This window comes from Rhipicephalus microplus, chromosome 8 (genome assembly GCF_043290135.1).
Source record: "Rhipicephalus microplus isolate Deutch F79 chromosome 8, USDA_Rmic, whole genome shotgun sequence".
Taxonomy (NCBI): domain Eukaryota; kingdom Metazoa; phylum Arthropoda; class Arachnida; order Ixodida; family Ixodidae; genus Rhipicephalus; species Rhipicephalus microplus.
Window position 1 is genome coordinate 127,239,062 of NC_134707.1, and position 26,257 is coordinate 127,265,318.

A 26,257-nucleotide genomic window follows, 5' to 3' on the forward strand; every position below is an offset into this window, starting at 1 on the left:
CAGTATTTGGACAGATTCACATCATGTGCCACCAATTGATTTCATGAATGCTTGCATGCAAGAGAGTTCTCAAGTTCGATCAATATGTGTATGCAAAAAAAAAGATTGTGCTAACAGCTGAGCAGTTGTTTAGTGCACTGTACGAGCACCTACAAAGATGTACAAACAACAAAAATGTAAAATGCATGCTCAAAGCCTATTTTCTTATAATCGGGCCTTTTTGATCTGTAAGCACACACTTCATAACTCTGTTCTATTAGCAAACGTATTCGTTGCATACTCAGCAGGCTGGCGATTACTTGCGATGAGAAAATGGAGCTGTAGTAACATTGTAACTTAACTCTAATAATAAATGTAACAAGCCTGAATCATTGTGAGGCCCATCACATAAATACATATTACCTATCATATGGGCTCGCGGCTGAGAATTAAAACTTGTGCCTATCCTGTCGACACGACGCGACATTGCACAATTGTGAAGTACTCAATTTAGCATTGCAGAGCGTGAAAGATTCAGAACTGCAAGCATCCGCTATTGCTTATTTAACAAATTTAGCAAAACTACATTGCTCTCACTGCGCGAGCTACCTGTCAGCAGTGTGCAAGTTTTCTTCCCTACTTCACTCCATGCGTTCACTTGACGTCACTTCAAGATCAACACTACTTGGCAAGCGCCGCATCTGACGGCAGAATCAGACTCTTGTTCTGAAACCACGCTAATAAACTCAAACGCCGCGACACAGTAAGAGTGACGTTCATTGAGCGATCTCGAAGTTCTGTTATATATATATATATATATATATATATATATATATATATATATATATATATATATATATATATATGTTCGCTTTCAAGAGTCTTTACACATGGGTTGAAAGCTTCTGATAAGTATGACCGACTTGTTTTGTTCGGACCCCATTGTATGCATTGATTGTACCGGTTTGGACACTCGCAATAAACAATGCAAACCTTACTTGATTCACGTCGTTTTTGGCAGTCGATGCCATTTAGGTCACCTGGTGATAACTACACACGCGAACCACGATTCACCAACGAGAAAAAAAAAACAAAGTACCAGAGGAAGCGAGCAGCGCCAACTAGCAGTGAACCCCCCACCTGCAGCAAAAAAAAAATGCGTCTGTTTACTGATGATGATAGTAATACTAGCGCCATCTCACCTCGCGGTATTGCAGTTCAGAATGCCGCCGCTACCTATTTGCATGTTATTTTGATACAACAGCCCAACATTCATGACGTTATTGAGTACTAGCTATGATGCGGCATTTCCACTTCAGAAGCGCTCACGTGGCAGAAATAAGAAATGCAGAAAGCCTTGGATAAATCGTGATCTTTACCGGCGCTTAAAAATAAAGAATAAATTGTATCATGATTTCATCCGTTCGCGGAACACAGACGCCTTAGCTGAGTACAAGAAATACAGAAACGTTTTAAATTCAGAAATACGGAAGGCTAAACAGAACTACTATGAAAAATTATTTGAAAGCATTTACAATGACCAGAGGAAGCTATGGGAGGTCATAAATGGGCTTACGAACAGAAAAAAGGGTTGTAATAGGACACAGGACCTAACAATTAATGGTCAGATTTTCAGTGGTGAAAGGTTGGCCAATGTCATGAATGATCATTTCATAAATGCGGGTTCCTTTATTTTAACAGATGAAAAGCGAGATAATGCTCCAACTCCTGATAAATCTCCTTTGCCGTATTCTATTTTTCTCGCACCCACAGATCCGGTTGAAGTAGAAAGATTAATTAGAAAACTTAAAAACAATGTTGCATCAGGGATTGATGAGATAGGTTCTGTTGAGTTAAAAATGGTGTCACCATTGATATCTAATGTCTTGGCCTACATTATCAACCTCACCCTCACTAACGGTGTATTTCCAGAGCAGCTAAAAGTAGCAAAAGTCACTGCAGTACATAAAGGTGGTGATATCAATACTTTAGCGAATTATCGACCTATATCTTTGCTTCCAACAATATCAAAAATATTTGAAGGGGTTATTTATGATAGACTTGCATCCTTTTTTGATAAGCACCAAATAATAACAAAAAGTCAGTATGGTTTTCAAAAAATAAATCAACAGAACAAGCTCTACTGTATATCAAAGATAAGATAATCGAAAATATGGAAAACAAAAAATATACTCTTGGGCTCTTCCTCGATCTTCAAAAGGCATTTCACTCCATACAATTCAAATCATTGATTCATAAATTATCAAGTTATGGGGTGCGTGGAGTTGCACTACAACTGTTTAAAAGTTACCTAGAAGATCGTTATCAATATGTAAAACTGAATAACACTATTTCTGCAAAGATAAAGTTGAACCAAGGAGTCCCCCAAGGGTCTATACTGGGGCCATTATTGTTCCTTGTCTATATAAATGATATTGTCGCTATACCTCATCCTCCTGAACTTACAATGTACGCTGACGATACGAATGTTTTCTTTACATCAGACAATCTAATATCACTTGAGGTCAGTGTAAATAATTATCTAAGCAATCTTTCAAATTGGTTAAGGCAAAATGAACTGCGCTTGAATGCAAAAAAAAACAACCTATATGATATTCCGACCTATAAACAAACCTATTAGTAACATAGCTGTAAAATTCGAAGGAAATTGCATCACACATGTTAGGGAACAAATGTTTCTTGGTGTATGGTTTCAGGAGGAATTAAACTGGAATACACATGTAAATCATCTTATCACCGCATTAGCGCGAATAGTTGGTTGTTTTTTTAGAACAATGCACTTAATCCCATTGAGGTTAAAAATAAGTATATACTATGCACTCTTCCATTCTAAAGTAAGTTATGGGATGTTAGTCTGGGGAACGACATCACAAGGGAATTACCATAAGTTAATAACTATACAAAAGAAAATATTGCGCTGCTTTGAAAATTACAGGGGGAATCTACAAAACTTGCGCACTGCTCCACTATTCATTAAACATTCCATACTCAGAATTGATCAATTATATCATTTTAAATTACTTCAGTTAATACAAAAGACTAAGCTATATGAAGAAAGTTGCACCGAAAGACCACACTACAGTATGCGAGAACAAAAGAAACGAGCTCCTAGAACAAGAACCAAGTATGGAAAACAAAGCATTGCTTACCAGGTACCTCAGGTTTTAAATACCCCTGCAGATCAATTGAGCTTTAGGGCTAGTAGTGCGACTTTCAAGAAACAAATAAAGAACTTATTCATAACCACCGGTCTACACTATCGAAACTACGTGAGGGAGTCTCATGCCTCTGTAAATGCTTAAATTGTTCATAAACTTCTATGTCAATTATACGAGTGCATACAGCGGAATTCATTGTATCCGCATGCATTTTGTGTCTGTTTTCGATGTTGTTTCATTGATATTGTTTTAGTTGTGAATTATAACGAGAGTGACCTCTAATTCTTAAAATGTGTTATGTAAACTTCTTATGCCATTTATGTTTGAATTTTGTGTTTACAATTTCAGGTTGATTGAAACCAATGTATTGAATATATATATTGTTTAAGCTTTGCACTGTCACGGACTGCGGAGGGACAAGGGCCTTTGTCAGGCTGTTCGCCTTTAGCCCTTTGCCACTGCAGTGAGCTCTGTATCCGGCCTACTGTAAATAAAAATCCTACTACTACTACTAAAAGGTACAGTTTCCGTTCTTTAATCTGGTAGGTGCTCTGTGGCGGCGTCCACCACCCACTGTGCATGCGCATCCTCACCTTTTCTTGTTTCCTTTCGTACGCTCCCCCCTGTCTCTATTCAGGAATCCTCTACTCTACGGAACGGTGCGCACAAGAGGTGGTGCGACAGCTGCATGCTCTTCTGGGGGCGTTACGGCAGTTCCACCATAAGAAAGACTTGCACAATCATCGACTTTGGTGAAAGGGATGGAGCGCGTGCGCCTCATTCTCGCCTGTACAACGCCGCAGTGAGCGCACGGGACACAGCCGCGAAACGGGAGCGGCGACGTGTTGATCTCAAACTTTGGTTTCCCGAAGCAGAAAGGAAACGTTATTGGCTTACCATCTGCTTCACATTCACACATAGTTACCTTGATCGGGAGGTGGTCTAGTTTTTTTTTTTTTTGAGCCAAAGCAGTTTTTGTTTGGGGCTGTGTCCATCCTTCTCTCACGTGTCCACTCCCGCACTGCGCATGCGCCAACTTTCCCCTCTTCTCTTCCGGCAATGGTGGCATAAGTGCTGCGTCCGTTTGGTGTCTCCTCTCTCGTTTCTCTATAGTGTTTAGAAAAGTTTCTCTCCGGCACAGCTGTGCGCTCGTTTTAACGCCACCCACGCTATCTCCCAATGCACCCTTCATCGCAACGGCGCTATAAACGTCCACGTTGGCGCCAGTTGTAGCGCCATAGATATTGTAAGCTTTGAGGGCAACGCAAGTTGTGATAGCATCAGCGTAAGCAGCGTAAGTAGCACAGCTGAGCAGAAGAGGGCTCGAGATTAGGAACATAAACAGTGACGCCGGCAAATGAATCTCGAAGCTGCGAGGCAACGCTAAGCCAAATCGAAACAGAAACGTTGAATCTAGAACAGCGAAACGACGCAAAGCCTAAATGCAACAGAAAGGCTGAGTCGCGAATACCGAAGCGACAAGGCAACGTGAATCTCTGGCCCGGGCATCGAGGCGTTCGAGACAACTACAACGGCCTGGAACTGACAAAGCGACTTGCCGATTCAATCAAAAGTTTCTAAAATGGCAGCGTGTGCGACCTACTTTGGTTCAAGAACAACCTAAATTATGTCAGTAGTGTTTTAAACGAGCATCGTAACGCCGCCATTGGTGTGCTCTAATTAGACAAAGTCGCCGCTCCTTCGCATATCCCCCACCTTGTTCCATTAGGCGGGAGATGGCCTAAATTTTATACCCCATGTGATGCATCAAAGCAATGGAAAGATTGCTAGAGCTACTAGCACTACTGAAACGTTACTTAGGTATGAAACAACTCGACCAAGCATTTGTTTCAGCTGACGATATACGCATGCAATAAATTTGGCAGACGAAGCAGCTGCAGTACTCAACGCATAAGCGCCTCATGTTGAGGGTCTTGAAATTTACATTTATTAAACAAACTCTCCCTTATCTTTATTATAACGCCAAAAGAGCCCTACTAACACAGACGGATTCATTTCAATTAGGTCGTAAAAAGGGTGATATACCTAACAGCTTATGACAGGGAGCAAGAAATAGGAGGACGCCCCGCCACGGTGGTCTAGTGGCTAAGGTACTCGGCTGCTGACCCGCAGCTCGCGGGATCGAATCCCGGCTGTGGCGGTTGCTTTTCCGATGGAGGCGGGAAAGTTGTAGGCCCGTGTGTTTAGATTTGGGTGTTCGTTAAAGAACCCCAGGGGGTCGAAATTTCTGGAGCCCTCCACTATGGCGTCTCTCATAATCATATGGTGGTTTCGGGACGTTAAACTCCACGTATCAATCATGATTTGATTGATTTGTGGGGTTTAACGTCCCAAAACTACCATATGATTATGAGAGACGCCGTAGTGGAGGTCTCCGGAAATTTTGACCACCTGGGGTTCTTTAACGTGCACCCAAATCTGAGTACATGGGCCTACAACATTTCCGCCTCCATCGGAAATGCAGCCGCCACAGCCGGAATTCGAACCCGCGATCTACGGGTCAGCAGCCGAGTACCTTAGCCACTAGACCACCGTGGCGGGGCCCACATATCAATCAATCAACAAATAAAAGTACAAAGCAGAAATATAGTAATAGACAGAATACGTAGCGCATAGACTTGAAAAAACATCATGCTTCAGTGTCGCGCTTGTAGTTCAGGCTAGTTGTATTAGTTTTCATTTTTAACCACCCATAGCTAACAATAATTCGTAAACGCAGGTAGCCTTGTGGCTATTACCATTGGACCGCTTGGCGGGCATCATATCTCCTGTAATGGCCGAAGGATTTCTCACTGCCACCGCCGTCATGGTGATCGTCAGCCAGCTGCCATCGGTCTTCGGAGGTGGTGCCCAGACTAGCAAAGGCCTCTTCGGTACTCCTCTGGTGAGTAAACTTACCAGCCATGTTTTCTTTTTCCCGACTTGCGAAGGAAAACATTGATTGATTGATATGTGGGGTTTAACGTCCCAAAACCACTATATGATTATGAGAGACGCCGTAGTGGAGGGCTCCGGAAATTTAGGCCACCTTGGGTTCTTTAACGTGCACCCAAATCTGAGCACACGAGCCTACAACATTTCCGCCTCCATCGGAATTGCAGCCGCCGAAGCCGGGATTCGAACCCGCGTTCTGCGGGTCAGCAGCCGAGTACCTTAACCACTAGACCACCTGAACTGAATGCGTTCAATTGACAATTAGACTTTTTGCGTGTATTTTACGCAAAAAATCACCAGGACGTTTATTTGCAGGACAAAATGCTTGAACAGTAATTGGCAACGGCAACTGCAAAATGAGCACATAATGGAGAATCTTTTTCATAGCCAATCTTGAGAAAAATGAAAGGATCCTTTCTTTAACAAGTGTATCCACAGAATAATACATCTTTTCACTGTACTAAAACTACTATTACATCCCCTATATAGTAAAAATAGTGGACCATAAACAGCAAACACGGCTGAAAACCTGTATCTCTCTACAAGGATGTCATAGCCTAAACATGAACGAGCTCTCACGCAAAGAGCACAGAAATTAAGTAGGATCATCATCGGGCCCCTATGCTCAACAAACACGGCAAAAATACTATTCTGAAGGTTTGTACTGATTTCTCTGTAATGATGGTAGCAGTGGTCACATCAAGCACTGAAATGTGTCTGATGGGACCAAACAATCAGAACTACTGCTTGCTTGATGTGGTCACGCTACGCAATATCATTTCATGCAGCAGGCTGACTTGAAATAACAAAAATAAGTGCTTCACTGATCCTTGTGTTTTTTTCTTCATGTGACACGCATAGTTACTTTTTTCAACTTCATAATACAGTCTTTATTCAAGAATGCACCAGTCAAGTTATTCTTCTATCAGCCGCTGCTATAGGTTTCATATATGTTTGTTACGTGTTGCATCACTTTTTATCCACAGTTTACAACGTTCTCACGCAGACCATCTACTACGTGGCCAAGAGTATTCCGCACAGTGTGCCGGCTACTCTACTGCTCTCACTGGCCGCTTCTGGGCTACTCTTCGTCCTGAAAGGAGTCGTTGCACACCAAATGAGACGTATAACAGTAGTGCCACTGCCAGCGGACTTAATTTTGGTAAGCAATAGACTTCTTTCCAGTAGTACAGTTGCCTGATAATTGTTTGCAATGTAATGTTATTGCAAATGATAATGAAAAGTGCATTTCAAGTTTAACAATGCTGTTGGCAAAAACGTAGTTGCCGTAAATTTCAATTAATTACTATGATATTGATCACCTCCAACAGGGCATGGGCTAGGATCCGGGGGGCTGGATTTATTTATTTATTTATTTATTTATTTATTTATTTATTTATTTATTTATTATTTATTTATAATACCTCAAGGGCCCCAGTCAAGGGGTGTTACATGAGGAGGTAGACATTCACAAACAGATGATTTTTTCGATGGCTTCCTTGAAATGGGCGATGCTGTAGTGGTGCACGATGTGAGCAGGAAGATTGTTCCATTCTGTTGATGTTTGCACAAAAAATGAAGAGTCACGGGCAGTGATATGCGCACGGGGTGGATAAACCGCTTTCGAATGGCTGATACGGCATGAAAGACGATGGGCTGGAACGATAACATGGTTTAGGTGCAATGCATGATAAAATGTGTGAAACAAACACAGTCTTGAAATTTTGCGGCGTGAAGCTAAGTTAACCAAGTTAGCTTGAGATTTTAGTTTGGTGACGCTGCTAAGATAGGAATAGTCAGAATAAATGAATCTGGCTGCACCATTTGGATAGTTTCAAGCGTTTTAATAAGAGTTATTTGATGGGGATCCCAGATGGCACATGCGTATTGTAGCTTCGTGCGGACTAGTGTTACATAGGTTAAAAGTTTACCAGAAGGTGGGGCTAGACGTAAGTTTCTTCGGAGATAGCCAAGCACGCGGTTGGCGTCATTAGTGATGTTCATAATGTGGGATGACCAGGTCAGATCTGAAGTTAGAGTCATACCGAGGTATTTACATGAATTAGCTGCTGTTATTTCAGAATCAAATAGGAAGTATTTAATGGAGGAATAGGATTGACGGCGAGGGAAGGAAATGACACAAGTTTTCTTTATGTTAAGGAACATAAGCCATTTTTCGCACCATGATTGAATCAAACAAAGATCAGACTGTAGGATGACAGGGTCGTTAGAATTGTGAATAGGACGATAAATGACACAGTCGTCTGCGAACAGACGAATGTTAGACGCTATGTTATTGCGGAGGTCGTTAATATAGATAAGGAATAGTAGAGGACCAAGGACCGTGCCTTGAGGTACGCCGGAGGTAACAGCAGATAGGGAGGAGCGATGGTTATTAGCACAAACGAACTGCTTACGGTTAGTCAAGAAGTCACATATCTAATTAAAAACAAGACAAGTGAGGTTAAGACGTGAAAGCTTCAAAAATAATCTGTTATGAGAAACTTTGTCAAAGGCTTTTTCGAAATCAATGAAGATGGCATCTACAGGTATGTTATTATCCAGGCTAGAACTGAGGTCGTTAACGAACAGGGCGAGTTGAGTGTCACATGAAAGTCCTTTTTGAAAACCGTGTTGGTTAGGGTGAAAGAAATGTACTGAACGTAGAAAAATTACTATGTGGGAATGAATTATGTGTTCCATTAATTTAGAGCGTACACTTGTGATGGATATGGAGCGATAATTACTCGGTGAAGATGAAAGACCTTTTTTCGGGACAGGAACGATTTTACCAAGCTTCCAGTCTTCCGGCACCACTCCGCATGAAATGGACTGTTGAAATATGTGCGAAAGAATAATGCTTGTTATAGGCTTAGTGTTTTTCAGAATTTTGGAATTGATGCCATCCATTCCCGCGGATGACGTTAGTTTCAATTCGTCAATTAGTTTTTCAATACCGTATGAATCGAATGTAATGCCTGGCATGACAGGATGATCAAGAAATGGGGAGTCTGGAAGTGGGCTGCAAGATTCAGGGGTAAACACGAAAGAGAAGGCAGTATTTAGTACTTGAGGGGTAAGATGTTTTGGAATAGGATCGCCGTGTTCATCAAGTAAGGATAACGTTTTCGTGGGGTTGGGGTTAATGGCTCTCCAAAATTGTTTAGGGTTATTTCGTAGCATATTCGGTAATGTAGAAGAGAAAAAAGAACGCTTAGCCTTCGCAGCGAGTGATTCAAATTCCTTTGCCGTTCAATGGTTAGTTTGTGATCAATGGTTAGTTTGTTGTACCGAAGTTTGTAGGCCTTGCGAGATGCTTTACCAAATTCAGTGAGGTGCTCACGGGCCTTGCGTGTGTTGGGAGAAAGATCTTCGCTAATGCTGTAATTGGCGTCTTTTAGTTTTTTGGCGTTGGACAGCACTAGTTCTCGATCCTTGAAATGGCAGAACCGGACAATTATGGGTCTATCTTTACTTGGTTGAAAACGCCCTATGCGGTGAGCGCGTTCAATGTCTCTACGTTGGACTAAAACTTCCAGATTGGCAAGACATAGATCCATGACGCGCTTCTCAGACTGTGCCCAAGTCTCGTCACTGGCATCTTCAAAACCGTAAAAGACAAGGTTGCATCGTCGCTGTCTGTCCTCAGAGTCGTCCATCCTGGCGACAAGGCTAGCGATATCACCACAGTTTTGCTCAGTGTTTGTAAGCCATCCACCTTTTCTTTTACCGTGGCTATTACAGAGCAGTTGTCTTCAATTTTAGAAAGTCTTTTAGTAATTTCTTCAAATTTTTGCTCGTGTTGCAAGAGCGTAGAACGTATGGATTTCATTTCATTAAGGATGGCTGCCTGCCCGGACTGAATATCGTTGAGGACAGACATAACGTCAGTATCAGAGGACCGAGTTGCAGGGCCAGGGTTTGTCTCGATGTCGCCACATAATAGCAACAGCACTCGCAGGGCACGAATACAGCTGGAAACAACCTCTAAGCAACAGTTTGGGCTCGGCAGCACTAGCAATGCAGCATATTTGGTACGCTTGGAGAATAGGAAACAGGAATTTTTTACCTGCACAAAAACCAGGCGTTGCATGTGAGTGCGGGCCATCGGTGGGGTGCTGCCGAGCCCACTGAAGAACGCGCGGCCTTTGGTGAAGCTTTTATCGTAGCGGTGTGACGTCAGTTCTGTTTCCGTGCCTCGTGACCATGAGGGGAAGTGCGGCAGCAGTGACGGAGGCACAGGCGGGAACATTGAAGGGCATTCGTGCGGTGCGGGCGGCAGGGTATCCACGGCACAATGCAGACAGTGAATCCTGGCTGATGGGTCCAAAGCGTGCAGCGGTAGCTTAGCCTGGGGGACCGAACTCTGATGTGCAGCGTGCTGCAGGCCACCGGGGAAGGATTGAAGACGGGCCACGCAGAATATCTGCACAAAAAGCAGGCGTTGCATGTGAGTGCGGGCCATCGCTGGGGTGCTGCCGAGCCCACAGGATGCTTAAGTAATGACAATAAAAGCAATTTTAAAATTATTTTTAGACAAAACTTCGGATAAATAAAAATGCTTACTGAGCAAGCGGTCTAACCAGCTCTCTTTCCTATAATAACTCCAAATTATAAACTAAGAATTTGAATAAATGAGGATAGACTAACACGGAAATCACTTTGTTTGTTTTGACGTAGTGAAACACAACAAAGAACATTCCTGAGTGAGTAACTCAACTCAGTGCTGCCAAGTGATAAAAGTACTGCAACATTTACCACCAAGGGGCTTATAAAAATCTTTTTCTCAGGTCAGAATAACGACAACGAAATAAAGATATTTGTATACTAGTTTGAATATCGTTGCAAAAAATGCACAATGGGGACGCCTTTAGTTCAGCTTGGTTTAAGTAATAATTAAGTTATGAACTTCTCATCGACATCTAGTATAAGTAACTTTTACTGGCGAGATACACATTACTATTTATTTCAGCAATGCATTAAGTGGTCGAAATCTTTATATTTATCTAATGATAATTTTTCTATTTCGCATTGCAAACAAGCATTTTTAACGTTGACGCTGGCACTTGGGGCGTATCTGGTAAAACTGGGATGATTGGTACACTCACAGGTACTTCCACTAAAGAGTCTGCCACTTCGTTCAAATATAATCCCCGGTGCTCTGGCACTCATAGCAAATGCAGATGTACGTTTTTCAGTAATAATGGAAAAACGTATTCATAATACACACACACACACACACACACACATATATATATATATATATATATATATATATATATATATATATATATATATATATATATTAAAGAAGAAGATGCGCCTGCGGCGAGCAGCATCACCAACGCCCGGCTCTCTCGGCTTGTGCTTCGGCTGGCTGCTGTGCTGATCTTTGTTGGACGGTTCTTCACGCTGTCTTGCCGTTGTCATTATCGACTAATAAACCTCGTCACATTTGGTGGAGGTGCTGTTTATCCCCGTCGCACACCCTGGAACTGCGAAGTCGCACGCTACCGCCCCTCTTGACTGACAACGCCAACCCATCGGCATCGTCGTCCCAGTTCAGCTGCCCTGGCCATCCTAGGCTACGGCACCCGAAGGTCTTCAGCGGTGCGGATGGGACCGACGTGGAAGACTTGCTTGAGCACTACGAGCTGGTGAGCGCCAATAATAAGTGGGATGAAGCCGAACAGCGTTCGCGCGTCCGCTTTCAGCAGACTGGTGAAAACTTCACCAGCTATATTGAGGATGTCGTCGACCGTTGTCGACGCGCGAATGACACCATGCCCGAGTCGCACAAGGTCAAACACATCCTGAAGGGCATCGACGATGACGCATTTCAAATGCTCTTGGCTAGAAATCCGAGCACAGTTTCTGAAGTCGTCAGCTTATGTCGGAGCTACGACGAGTTGAAGAAGCAACGCTCTCTGACTCGACAAGCTCAGCGTGGTGGTGAGCCGCTGTCCAGTTTCGACACCATGCCTGACAATTCACCATTGCTTCAGCAAGTCCGAGCCTTCGTTCGTGAGGATGTCACCCGCCAACTTTCTCTAGTGCCTTTTGCTCACGAGACCACCAGCCGTCTACACACCCCGCTTCGCACTGCTATATCGGAAGAGGTTGCACAAGCTGTTTTCCTTGCGCACTACGAGCCGCCTCTATCTAGCCGTGTCCACTGCCCGCGTGTCGCACAGCCGGCAGGTGCCCCTGTCGCCTATCTGCCAGTGATTCAGCCTGTGGCCGCGCCCCTAACGTATGCAGCGAAGCCTGTGGCTGCTCCTGTCGCCTGTTCGCAAGAGATGCAGCCCGTAGCTGCCCCACTCACATATGCAGACGCTGTGCGTAGGCTTCCGCAACCGCCCTACACACGCGCTCACAGCGCGCACACCCGGCTGCGTATACTACACCTTGGGCGGCACCACCAGTCGCCAATCGATAGAGAACGCCCGATAACCGACCGATTCGCTACGCCTGCTTCACTCCCGGACACGTTGCCCGCTACTGCCGCCGTCGACCTCAGACGTTCGGCAACTATGCCCAGTCGTCGCAACCCGGCAGCCAACCCTTCGACCAATACGGGCCAGTCTCGTCACCTCGCTATGCCCCTTGTAAAGGTTTAAGAAAAGGAAGGTCGCTGCTGATGGCATCCCACCGCTGCCACCAGTTGTAAGGTCGACGAAGGAGGAAGTTGCTGATGATGGCATCCCACCACTGCCACCAGTTGTAAGAGATGGGAAGGAAGTTCGCTGCTGCCAACCGGGCGGAGGAACTGAACGCTGACAAGAGGATACGGAAAACAAAACAAGGTTTATGGTACTATTTACACATATTTACAGAAAAGAAAGGTTACAGGTTTCACAAACCACGAGCGTGGTGGCTGAACGTTACATAGTTCAGAGCGACGTCCAGCACTCTGCGGCGTCGTTTTAAGCCCTGTCGGGCTCCTCCTATCCGAGTCGAACACAAATCACGCACACACAGGTGAGAGGGCGAGCATGCACGGTCCACGTGAACACTGCACTGTGGTGGCGCCAGCAGGGCTCTTCCTCGTCGTGTGTGTGCCGTTAGTTGAGAGTTCCCACGATCCTGGCTGCATACTTGAAAGGGTCCACCGCACAGCTCGCCCAATTAGCGGGGCGATCTGCGGTGCCCGCGCGGCCTCTTTCAGGAAGACGCCGTCCCTGTTGCCCTCTTTCATCGTGGCGTCGCGGCGACACGACGTCTCCTCCTCAGGCCAGCAGGGACGATGCCTGGCGGGCATAGGCAGTCGGCCGGTCGGCTACTTGACTGAGGATTAAAGAAGCCCCGCTCCGCCGTCAGCTCTGTCGCTGCTCACGCCAGCTTTCCCGTTGCCCGATGAGTCGCCGAGTCCATTAGTCACCACTTCTGCTTTATGGACGACAAAAGGGTCCGCATTTGAAGGACGGGAACTCGCCTTTGCTTGCTGTTTGGTCTGGATAATTGCTCAAATCTTCGACAGCGTCTGTCAGGCTGGGCGCCGAAGGGATTGAGAGCCTTTCTATAGGACCAGCTTTCTCACAACGGCGACTGCCCAGATGAATTTCCAGGCCAAACTTAACACCCTACTAACCACCTTGACTTCCAGCCGCAGCGCGCACCGTCTCCTCGTCGGCAATCGCCCTCCGCCATGGGTTGCATTTAAGAACACAAATTACGACCGAAAAAAAATTACCTGTGTGACTTCAAGTAACATAAAACTGTAGCATTTACAACCGCTTAAATCTGAGTGACAATGTCAGTGCTCTGTTTATTCATGACAAAGCCTATATGCCATAAAAGTTAAGTCTATCTCCCTGCTCACGCCTGGCACACTAAAGATAAAGAAGGCAAGGTAATGAATTTATGAGTTGGGTGGAGGGCCGTCTGGTAAAGAAAAGACATCATGACAAACACCCACCACGAAATAAAGTAACATAAAAGCAAGGAGATTTTGTAAAGAGGGCTAGCGTGCGAGGTTAAACATCCGGTTTTAATATTCCTCTCATTAATAGGTGGTACCTAATGTAACTACTTTAGAAGCAAAAATTAGCCTAAGAAATGGTGGTGAACCGATGGTGGTGAGCCGAAGAATCAGAGTATGTCTATGCTCCATTTCATACATGATATTCAACATTCTTCAACCTATGCTAGAATTTTTGTCAGCAATAAGTGTTATTATGCGTGTCTCGCGATTGGCTTTCCTCGTTGTAAACGCTCGTACGAGAAACGCACAAACGTGCACGCACAGTGTGACAAATTATACAAATAAAACGTGAAAAGGTGAGAAGAAACAATTACACCATATCCCAGTAAAAAGAACCTCATGAGAATGCGAAGCAGCTCAAGTACTCACTTGTGTTTGTATTTTCGTTCTATTTTTATGTTTTCGTGTATGTTTCATTTGTTTCTGGAAATGTGTATATGTTGTGTACTGCTTATGTTACGCTCCTCCTATTTTGTGTATTACCGTGTGTGTGCTGCGAAGTGTACACCCAGCTTTGCTGGGAGGGTGCAACGGTGCGAGCGTGCACAACACGATATACGACCGCAGAGCTGCGGCGGAGATATAAACTGGAGAGGACAAAGTAGTGCCTTTTCTCATCTTCTAACCACTACCACCACTACCACCACCCAACCACCTCCCACGGTCTCACGCTCGCGCGAGGAGAAGGTCCTCGGCAATCGTCCGCTCTCCCACTGTGCACGTGAGGAGAGGGCCCTCCCACCTGCTCGAGCTCCCGTGAGACCAGAGGGAGAGTTGGAGCATGCACAGTAAAGGTGGTCATGCTTCACACCTGATTGAGCTCCGGCATAAGGTGCTTCTCATACAAAAGACGCTAAGTGATCCAGAACAACTTGTAGATAAACGTATTACTGGTGGTCTTTATCTCCGACGCGCAAAGTATGCTCATTTACTACTAAACCCAAGGTGGTACAAAAATAATGTCAGAGATGGAAAAATCACGGTACTACTTTTTAGGTTAAACACAGTCGTTGCAAGACGTCTCCTTATCCTCCATGGCGTTGCACGTGACGTATGAAACGGAGTACAGGGACCGAGAAATGCAGTAGTGGCTGTACTCAGACCCCAAAGTGATAAAAGGTCTTCGCTGACGACGTTCCGTAGACTTATGAGAGCCGCGACCAGTCGGCACGACTTTCTGTCCCTGGAACTTGAAAATCCATGTCGTCCCTATGACTGCCTGTGGTTTAACTCGAACATCTCTGCTCTGATAATCAACGCAAACAGAAAGAAAACCAGGATCACCTAGCTAAATCCTGACCTAAAAGCAACATAGAAACAGCTTAGCTAAGGCAGAGAAACAACCTTGACGCAGCCTGATTAGCCTTCAGAATTGTCCAGTGTCGCTGTTTTTTGTACGACTCAGTGGAAGGTTCACCCATCGTTTTTCTTTAAAACTCGCAAGACTACATTATATGAAGTTCACACATAATAATCATGACATCTGAAGCTGTTTTTACGTCATCATTATCATCATGATCATCAGCCTGACCACGCTCACTGCAGGATAAAGGCCTCTCCAATGTTCCACCTGTCAACTTGGTGCTGGACCTGCTGCTACCACTTTACGCCCGCAAACATCCTAATCTCATCTGCCCACCTAGCTTTCTGTCTCCCCCTAACCCTCTTGCCTTCTCTGGGAATCCAGTCAGTTACCTTCAATGGTCAGCGGTTAGCATGCCTACGCACTATGTGCCTGGTTTATGTCCATTTCTTCTTGATTTAAAATATAATATTCTTAAGCGCAGTTTGTTCCCTGACCAACTCTGCTCTTTATTTGTCTCTTAAGGTTACACCTATCATTTTTCTTTTCATCGCTCGCTGTTTTGCCCTTAATTGAAGCTGAACTCTCTTTTTAAGCCTCCAGGCTTCTGCTTTGTGGTTAGGTACCGGCAAGATGCAGCTGTTGCATACTTTCCGCTCGAAGCATAGTGGGAATCAACGAGTTATAATTTTACAATGCTTGCCGATTGTGCTTCCCCCATTCTTATTCTGCTAGTTACTCCAATCACGTAGTTCGGCTCCATGGTTACTCCCTGTACTAAGTAGACGCATTATTTTACAACTCGAGTGCACTGCTACCTATCTCGAAGCGCTCTTATTTTCCGAGGTTGTTGAACATTACTTTAAATATCTGCAAATTATTTCATGATCTACCTCACTGCTCTCCTGCTCTAATTTAGTAGTCAAGAGTAGCAATTCGTCCCCTGATTTACTCAGCAACGCAGTGTCACCGGCAAAGGATAGGTTACTATTGTACTCTCCATTAACTGTTACCCATAACTCTTCGTTCTCAGGGCCTCTCAAAATCTTTTGTAAGCACGTCATAAATAGCATTGGGGAAATTGTATCCCCTTGCTTTACACCCTTCTTTATTGGTATTTTCCGGTTTTGTTCATGAATTGCAATTGTGGCAGTTATTGCGTTGTAGATTTCTTCCAGAATATGTATATAAGATTCATCGAAGCGCTAATTCCGCTGTGTCTGCTTCCATGCTAATATCTGTACTGAATCAAACGCGTTTGCGCAATCCATAAAGGCATTATTCAGTGATTGGGTGTATTTTGAGTCTTTCTCTATCATTTCATTGATGATAGGATTGTGGTCGATTGTTGAGTATTCTGTAGAAAATCCTGCTTGTTCTTTTGGTTGATTGAATCTAATATTAATTTTCCTAGCAAAAAACATTTTTGAATAGCCTGTATACAGCGGAGATCAAGCTACTGAGCCTGTAAAAATTCAAGGCCTTGTGGTCCCACTGCTTATGGATTGACATGACGCTAGCGTTCTTGCAAGATTCTGGCACCATCCCCGTCAAGAGAGGAGACACTTCAGCCCCACCAGGTTGGCTAGTTTTTCGAACACAATCTGTCCTTCTTCTTTCAACAGATCTGATGTTACGTGATCCTCACCAGCACCTTTGCCTCCTTGCATTCCCTCCAAGACTCTCCCGACTTCTTGTCACTACTGTTTGGATGTCATCTGGGTTACTGCTAGTTCGTATAATCTGGTCGTGGTTGTCCCGCATACTACATAGAACTCTGTAAAACTTCTCCGCTACTTTAACCACCCTATCCACATTATTAGCTACTTTGCGTTCCATGTCCCTTAGTGCATATCATAAGTTTTTGCCCATCCCAAGTTATCTCTTCACCGCTTTGACGCTTCCCCCTTTCTATAGAACATGTTCAATTCTCTCTGTGTTATGCCTGCTTACTTAGGATACTTTATGTATGTAATCAACTTTGAAAGCTTTGTTTGGTACATCCTTTCAAAAATTTTTAACTTTGAATTGCACAGGTCATTTTTGCCACGACAGCATCTCACTTCCTCGAGCTCGACGTCAAGCACAACGTGAAAGTTCTTGGGCATATTGCATCTGGGTGAGTCGCACCGACATGTAATTAAGCTCATTTATAAGGCAAGCGGTATTTAGTCTTTCTCGTTACGAACCGGTGGTGAATGAATGAATGAATGAAATTTCTTTAAAGTACGGCAGTTTTCACCGGGCGAGGTGGGGAAAGAAGGAATTAACTTCTGTCCTTTCCCACAATCTGTCGATTATGATGGCGGTGCCTCACGTGACCCCTTGAAGTCCTTGTACTCGGGCGGCATCTTCAGCTTGCCAGACAGCCCAAAGCCGGTCTGCCAGCGACAAAAATAAAAATAATTTTATCTTGTGCTTTCAACGGCACACTTCGAACATGTGCGTGTCGTTACCACTAGCTTTAAAAACTTAAATCGTCATAGAAGATTGCCGTCGTGAAGTAGGCTACAAACAGTGAACAAAGCCCGAAACAAGCACGTTGCATAGTATCCATAAACTAGGGAAACATCTGCTACATCTAATGTAATGAAAAGTATTTTCTCCGGAACCAGTCCTATTTTTAATTTGTTATGAGTATTGTGTAGTAGTTGTTTTGTTTCTGTGTGACGAAAAGTACAATCACTCTGAATATTTTCCGACTTTAACGCGATTCCGAAATTTCTGCGAAATGAGCTTTTGAGCTCATTTCGCAGAAATTTCGGCATTAGTGTCGGCGTTGTTGGTTCGGAGCCGAAATTATCGTCATGTAAGGAACCACGAAATTGAAAAGTATGCAATTAAAATAAATGATAAAAACCTGAGTCAGAGTAGGATCAGAACCAAAACTCTTTGGCTGTGAGTGGCGATACGATTAGGGTTGTTGGCAAGGCAAAAGTATTTTCTACCACATGGCCAAGCCTCCACTTCTAAGTACTGTGAAAGTAGTTTCCTCTGCTTGCAAATGCAATAAAAGTTCTTTTCAAGTTTTACAAACACACGCGTCCTGCATACACTTTTCATAATGCAAAATGAAATAGTGCAGTAAAATATTCGGCAGAACCACCGTGACCGGGAATAGGCGTTATGCGATGCAAGCAGAAAGAAGGTGACAGTGTAGCAATTTTTTGTTGAGCGACACGTCAGTAACAACGCTGAATATATGTACAAATGTTCCACGCACAGGCATATGTTGGAAAGTTACAGATGTTTATACAACCAGTTGTTGGCACTTGTGCGACGATGCCAACTGGAACATGCGTAATAACAACACCAGAAGCTGATATGAAGGGTTCATGTTCGTTAGGATGCTGGCACTGGACACTGCTACATAAATGAAAACTAACCACAATTGACATTAACTCGGTGTGACGGTTATTTAAAAGGAGTACGTACATAATGTTTATAAAATTGGGTAAGCAGCACAGGAACCACTATTGACGTTACACGAAGGTTATATTCTACTTGAGAACTAGTTTCGAGACCTGCCGTAGCTCTGTGGTAAAATGCTTTGTTGCCACGCAGAATGCTTGGGTTTGACTTCAGCTGGAACACTGACAACTATTCTTTGCATACGTCGGGTCGACGCTACTGATTTCTTAACGCTCGCGCGCTAAATTGCCCATGTGCGCTCTCGTCATTCCTGGGTAGATACTAAGTGTGAATAAACTGTGGCACACACCCGCGAACCAGCGGCACATACCCACCCGTGGGTTTGTGCCACTATCTCACGGGAAGTGTTTGACGACGTAAGCTACGGGATTGTGACAATATTCATGTCTTCATCAGCACAAATATTCGTCATACCTTCTTGCTCTCCTATGCTAATTTTAGTTCGCGCCAAGTTAAGGGGGTAACCATGAGAGCACCCAAATGTAAGCGGATAGATAGATAGATAGATAGATAGATAGATAGATAGATAGATAGATAGATAGATAGATAGATAGATAGATAGATAGATAGACAGACAGACAGACAGACAGACAGACAGACAGACAGACAAACAGACAGACAGACAGACAGAGAGACAGACAGACAGACAGACAGACAGACAGACAGACAGATAGATAGATAGATAGATAGATAGATAGATAGATAGATAGTGAGATAGATAGATAGATAGATAGATGGATGGATGGATAGATAGATAGATAGATAGATAGATAGATAGATAGATAGATAGATAGATAGATAGATAGATAGATAGATAGATAGATAGATAGATAGACAGGGAGACAGACAGACAGGGAGACAGACAGACAGACAGACAGACAGACAGACAGACAGACAGATAGATAGATAGATAGATAGATAGATAGATAGATAGAGAGATAGATAGATAGATAGATAGATAGATAGATAGATAGATAGATAGATAGATAGATAGATAGATAGATAGATAGATAGATAGATAGATAGATAGATAGATAGATAGATAGATAGATAGATAGATATGCTCAAAGTCGCAGAAGTTTGCTGAAAATTACTTTACATTTAAAATGCGTGGTACAAGGGCCCATGGCTAGCCTTGTCAGAACATGTGATGTTCTCAAAGGCTTTCCGAATCAAAGTCTGCCTTAAGGCCACGGGGTGTGTGCATAGCAAGTTCGAAAAGGGTCAATGCAATACGTGTTTCAAGCACGCACTAGGACCTGAATATCACTCTCATGTTCAAATCATGAAAGAACTGTAGGGTCCCCTACTTTTTTCTGCAATAAATGATTAAATCACATTTATGTCTTATGAGCACTCAAAAGCACGTTACCTAAGAAGAATTCATGGGCCACTAGAAACATCAATTTTTTTCAGACTCACACCTCACAATTTAAACTGTAAATATTAACTTAACATTATCGGTCATACATCAGCAACAGCAAGTTTGGAGCATTGGAACAGTATCAGTAAGCTAAAGAACTCATCGCAACCTTCGAGTTTAACTAAAATAGACAATGGTCTCAATTTTCTCGAGTACAAGGTAAAACCGATACAATAATAATAATATCAATCGATAATATTTTATTGAAACATGTTCAAAGAGCGACAAAAGCGACAAAATGACCACCACTCTTCCTACATATTATAATAAGGCGTGTAATATGTTCGGAACTAACATATGGACAAAAAGTGAGGCTGTCTGCAATAGTCTTTGTTGATAAATTCAGTATTATGCTACTATGTACAAATTCTCTTTGTTTCAGTTTTCCTAAGCCGACGCCACCACCATTTGAGAACTGGCTCTCGCTTCTACCCGATGCCACTGCAATCGCCGTTGTGCAGTTTGTATCCACATTTTTAATAGCGAAGCTGTTCAGCCAAGAGCAGCGCCTCAAGATCAGCGCAAATCAGGTTCGTGACTTTTCCGTTCGAACTGAGAAGATGCGTCCTGCTGCTGAAGCAATGTCTGCGATCACAAATAATATAGCTGTGCAGGCAGACAAAAGATTACCGGATAAATGTTGCAATGACGCTGCAAGTACATTGAAATAAAAAGACCTCGTTGGTGAGCATGAGGTGATTGTGCAATGGTTATCTGTGCGCCGGGTGAAAATATATGTTGTTCATTTTTCGCAACCACATTAACCCTAATTCCATGCACTTTATTCCGTAATGTTACTTCTTGTGCGCATGAAAGCGTCACCTTGTGTGGATATTCTTCCCCCAGCTGAGCAAAAAGGAGGAAATTATGTGGCGAAAATTGCAAACCGGGGTGTTTCCAAAGCCTCACCTGTACAGTAAATGGCACCCGGAAGTGTTCAACTCCAGATGTGCGCACTGCAACAGCACTGCGGGTTTAGTGCACATAGTATGGACCTGCCCATTCTACAATGATCCAAGTAGAAACGTAGAATCCTGGGAGGACTTAATACACAGCCATGACGCCGAAGAACAGCGTCAAGTCATCGGTCTCGCCCTGACCGCCGCCGCGTCCCAAGGGATTCCGGCCGATTGCTAGGGGGATGATTGGCGGCAGAGGCCAAAGCCTCCTCCCCTGTCATTCTAGACGGGTGCAATAAACGTTATTTCTCTCTCTTTCTCTCTCCCCCACTGAAGCCAGTTGTAGTTCTATCTACTCTGTACATGCAAAGAGTATGTAATTATTTAAAGTATTCCCTAGGACGTTTGAAAGGACAGCATAAACTTGCGTCACAATAGATTTTGTCTCAGAGCTTTTTATGAATTTGCAGAACGCTGTAAGTTACGGGCATGCAAAAAATAGGAATGCCCGTGGTGGCTAGTTTACACACACACGCACACACACACACACAGATATATATATACATACATGTATATATATATATATATATATATATATATATATATATATATATATATATATATATATATATATATATTGTTAAGCGGTTTATTGGCGGACACTCAGCGATGATTCACGACAGCGACAGTCAATGTGGGGATCGACTCTCTGCGCAAGCTGCTCTTCTTCTTATGAAAAGGGCGACCCACTAGAAGGCGCTGAAGAGGACGACCCACTGTTCAAAGGCTTTACCGCAACTACCCCGGGTACGAAAAGGGAGCCGCCTGGCGACCTAGCAGCTGGTTAAAATGAGCGGGTCATGGTAGGCCTTCAGGCGCTCCACGTTAACAATGTCGCGTCCTCGACGATGCATGTCCGAAGATGGTTTGATCGGTTCAATCAAGTAGTTGACTGGGGAAGTGCATTTGACGACACGGTAGGGGCCTTCGTATTTGGGCAATTGTTTTGAAGATAGGCCAGTTGCAGTAGTAGGGATCGAGAGCCAGACGAGCGCTCCAGGGAGGAACGTGGGCGCAGTAGTGCTGGCGTCAGCGCGAATGGCTTTTTGCCGCTCTTGATCATGTGCTGTAAATGTCCTTGCAAGCTCTCGACACTCTTGAGCAAGCTTGGCTGTAGCAGAAATAGGCGCCCACTCGGACGGATCTGGCTTGTACGGAAGTATAGTGTCGATGGTGTGTGACGGGTGCCTTCCATATAATAAAAAGAAAGGTGAAAAGCCAGTAGTGCTTTGAGGGGTGGTGTTATATGCGTAGGTGACGAAGGGTAGAATGTCATCCCAATTTGTGTGATTGGCGGCGACGTACTTGGAAAGCATGTCGCCGAGCGTACGGTTGAAGCGTTCCGTGAGGCCATTCGTCTGCGGGTGGTAAGCAGCAGTTTTGCGGTGAACAACGTTGCACTCTTTGAGAATGGCTTCGACGACTACAGACAGGAAGACGCGGCCTCGATCACTGAGCAGTTCCTGAGGTGGACCGTGTCGCAGCATGAATCGTTGGAGCCGGAAGGAGGCCACATCGCTCGCTGTAGCCGCGGGGAGAGCGGCAGTTTCGGCGTATCGCGTGAGGTGGTCCACAGCAACAATGGCCCAGCGGTTACCAGCTGACGTTAGTGGAAGTGGCCCATACAAATCGATTCCAACGCGCCCAAATGGCCTGGCAGGGCAAGGTAGGGGTTGCAGACCTACCGGCGACAGTTGCGTTGAAGTCTTGCGGCGCTGGCATTCTATGCAGGAGCGAACGAATTTCTGCACGTAGCGGTACATGCCGCGCCAAAAGTACCGTTGGCGAATGCGGTGGTAAGTCTTCGATACCCCGGAGTGCGCACATTGCGGATGAGAATGAAAGAATTCGCATATGTCAGAGCGCAGACTGCGAGGTATGACTAGTAGCCACTGGCGGCCGTCACCGTTGTAATTGCGTCGGTGGAGGAGGTCGTCGCGAACGGCGAAATGGCGGGCTTGACGACGCAACGCGCGAGTGGATGGAGTGGATGGATCAGTCAGCAAGTCTATCAGTGAGGCAATCCATTGATCCATGCGCTGTTCAGTAGCAATGGCATGAATGCTAATCGAAGAAATGGCAAGGTGAGACACTGAGTTGTTGGCATTGTCGTCAGGCAAGGGAGAGCGCTACAGGGCGTCGGCGTCAGCATGTTGCCTTCCATTGCGGTACAGCACGCGGATGTCATAGTCTTGCAGGCGAAGTGCCCACCGGGCGAGACGGCCTGAGGGATCTTTCAATGACGACAACCAGCATAGTGCGTGGTGGTCAGTGACGACATCAAATGGGCGACCATACAAATAAGGTCGGAACTTTGCAAGGGCCCAGACGATTGCCAAACATTCTTTCTCGGTGACTGTGTAATTAGTCTCGGCTTTAGTAAGCATACGGCTCGCGTACGCCACAACATATTCCGGGAACCCTGGTTTGCGCTGCGCAAGGACAGCGCCGAGGCCGACACCACTGGCATCCGTGTGTACCTCTGTAGGGGCCGTAGGGTCGTAGTGGCAGAGTATGGGAGGCGACGTCAACAAACGACGATGTGTTCTGAAAGCGTCGTCGCACTGTGATGACCACGAATGGAGAGGCCCGTTACTTCCGAGAAGCTTCGTCAGCGGCGATATGATAGTCGCGAAGTTTCGAATGAAGCGCCGAAAGTAGGAACACAGTCCTACGAAACTGCGCAGTTCCTTGACGGATGTCGGCTTGGGGAACTCGGTCACGGCTCGAAGCTTGGCTGGATCAGGGAGAATTCCGTCCTTGGACACGACGTAGCCGAGTATTGTCAGCTGCCGAGCTGCAAATTGGCACTTCTTTAGGTTCAGTTGCAGACTGGCGTTGCTCAGACGCGTTAAAACATGCCGAAGGCGTTGAAGATGCGTCGAGAAGTCAGGAGCGAAAACAACGACGTCATCGAGGTAGCACAGGCACATGTGCCATTTCTGGTCACGCAGAACTGTATCCATCATGCGCTCAAAGGTGGCGGGCGCATTGCACAGCCCAAACGGCATAACGTTGAACTCGTACAAGCCGTCGGGGGTTACAAAAGCGGTCTTCGGTCGAGCGTCCTCAGCCATAGGTACTTGCCAGTACCCTGAGCGCAAATCGAGGGATGAAAAGAATTTTGCTCCTTGCAGGCTGTCAATCGCGTCATCTACCCGCGGTAGTAGATACACGTCCTTACGAGTGATCTTGTTGAGGCGTCGGTAGTCCACACAGAACCGCACAGAACCGTCCTTCTTCGTGACGAGAACGCCCCTCTAGCAGCCCAGGGGCCGCTAGAGGGGCGAATAACACCGCGGCGAAGCATGTCGTCGACTTGCTCATTGATTACACGGCGTTCTGTGGGAGATACGCGATATGGACGTTGCCGCAGCGGTGGCTGTGCGCCTGTGTCGATGCGATGCGTAACGGTGGATGTGCGGCCGAGAGAAGGTTGAGCGACATCGAAAGAAGAGCGGAATTCTTCCAACAGGCCCAAAAGCTGGGAACGCTGGCCCTTCGTAAGGTCGTCGGGTAAGCAGGGACCTAATATATCATCGGATGATGAAGCAGATGTCGAAACAGCACCAAGCGTACAGGAACTTGAGCAGTGCATGTCATCGGGTTGATCCATAACTTGCGCGTCTTCGATGGGTTCCACGCTGCCGAGACATTCCCCTTGCACCAACGTAACGCTGTACGGAGATGAGTTCACAACGAAAATAGTGGTGCTGCCGTGAGTGAGTTGCACGGTCGCGAAAGGAACCAGCAAGCTTTTTCTTATGAAAACACGATGAGATGGCGAGAGGAGTGCAGCAGTGGCAGAAAGGCTTGCGCAGTAGAGCGACACCGCAACGGACAAGTTTGCAGGCACTTGAGTGTCGTCTCTGACGAGTACCTTGCTTGCAGCGGATGGACTGTCGGGTGGCGTCAAGGAAGAGAATGGCGTGAGTTCTATTTCTGCTGGTGCGCAATGAATGACGGCGTCGTGGCGGGAGAGAAAATCCCATCCTAGGATGACGTCGTGAGAGCATGAAAAAATTATGATGAATTCGACCGCATACATCACGTCCTGAATCATAAGGCAGGCTGTGCACATCGCCGTAGAGTGAATACTTTGGGCGCTGGCTGTACGGAGAGAGAGCCCACGAAGCGGCGTGGTCACTTTGCGCAGTAATCGGCTAAGTTTTTCGTCCATCACGGATACGGCGGCTCCAGTATCTACAAGGGCAGATGCACAAACGCCATTCACAAGCACGTCTATCACGTTCGACGGGCTTTCCTGAGGCCTTCCGCAGTTCGACAGCGTCGCAGTCCTTGCCTCGTGGGCTGCGACGACTAGTTTTCCTGATCGCCCTCGAGTGGACGTGGCCGCATTGGCGACAGTGAGCGACGTCGTGGAGATGGTGAACGGCGGGTAGACGGAACGGGACGGGACGACGGTGACATAGGCGGCGGTTGGTCATACGAGCGGCTTGACTGACTGGGAAAGTTGGAGGCGACCTGCGGTTGCTGCACACGATTGCAATAGCGTGCTACATGACCGACGCAACCACAAGCAAAACAGATGGGGCGATTGTCAGCAGTGCGCCATTGGTTTGCGGGTCGCATTCATGTCGCAAAACGCGATTGGCGAGCCGGCTGCTGATATGGGTGCATGGTAGGCGGCACTCGGGGCACGTGGGTGACGCCGGCGTATGTAGGCGAGACAGTTTCTCCAAAGACCTGTGGCCTCGCGACGGTTTCGGTGTAATTTAGGGGAACATTCGCTGGAATCGGTGGGGGCGGCCTGGCAACAACTTGGGCGTAGCTGAGTGGCACAGATGCAGGAGGCGGCTGGTGGTATTCAGGGACGACCTCCGCGATTTCCTGCTGAATGGCTTGGCGGAGCGGAGGTAGAAGTGTACTTGATGGCTGTTGAGGATGTTGTGGGGAAGCAAAAGCCAGTAGAGAGACCTGGCGGGCAACTTCCTCACGCACGAACGACTTGATTTCGGCGAGCAAGGTTGCGTGGTCAGGAACTGCTGACAAGGCCGAGAGATCAGCATCACGTGGTTGCGG

General features: G+C 45.6%; 1 protein-coding gene across 11 annotated transcripts in view; it reads left to right on the forward strand.

Annotated features, from left to right (window-relative positions):
- LOC119165484 (solute carrier family 26 member 6-like) overlaps positions 1-26,257 on the forward strand; it is a 152,769-nt gene that overhangs the window by 38,850 nt on the left and 87,662 nt on the right. For all 11 annotated transcript variants that reach the window (XR_012885809.1, XM_075872585.1, XM_075872591.1 and 8 more), the window contains 4 exons: positions 5,899-6,063; positions 7,120-7,275; positions 17,437-17,519; positions 20,638-20,785. Coding sequence is in view for 10 of the 11 variants with exons in the window: in XM_075872585.1 (XP_075728700.1) it covers positions 5,899-6,063; positions 7,120-7,275; positions 17,437-17,519; positions 20,638-20,785 (552 nt within the window). In the remaining variant the exon portion in view is untranslated. The remainder of the gene's footprint in view (positions 1-5,898; positions 6,064-7,119; positions 7,276-17,436; positions 17,520-20,637; positions 20,786-26,257) is intronic.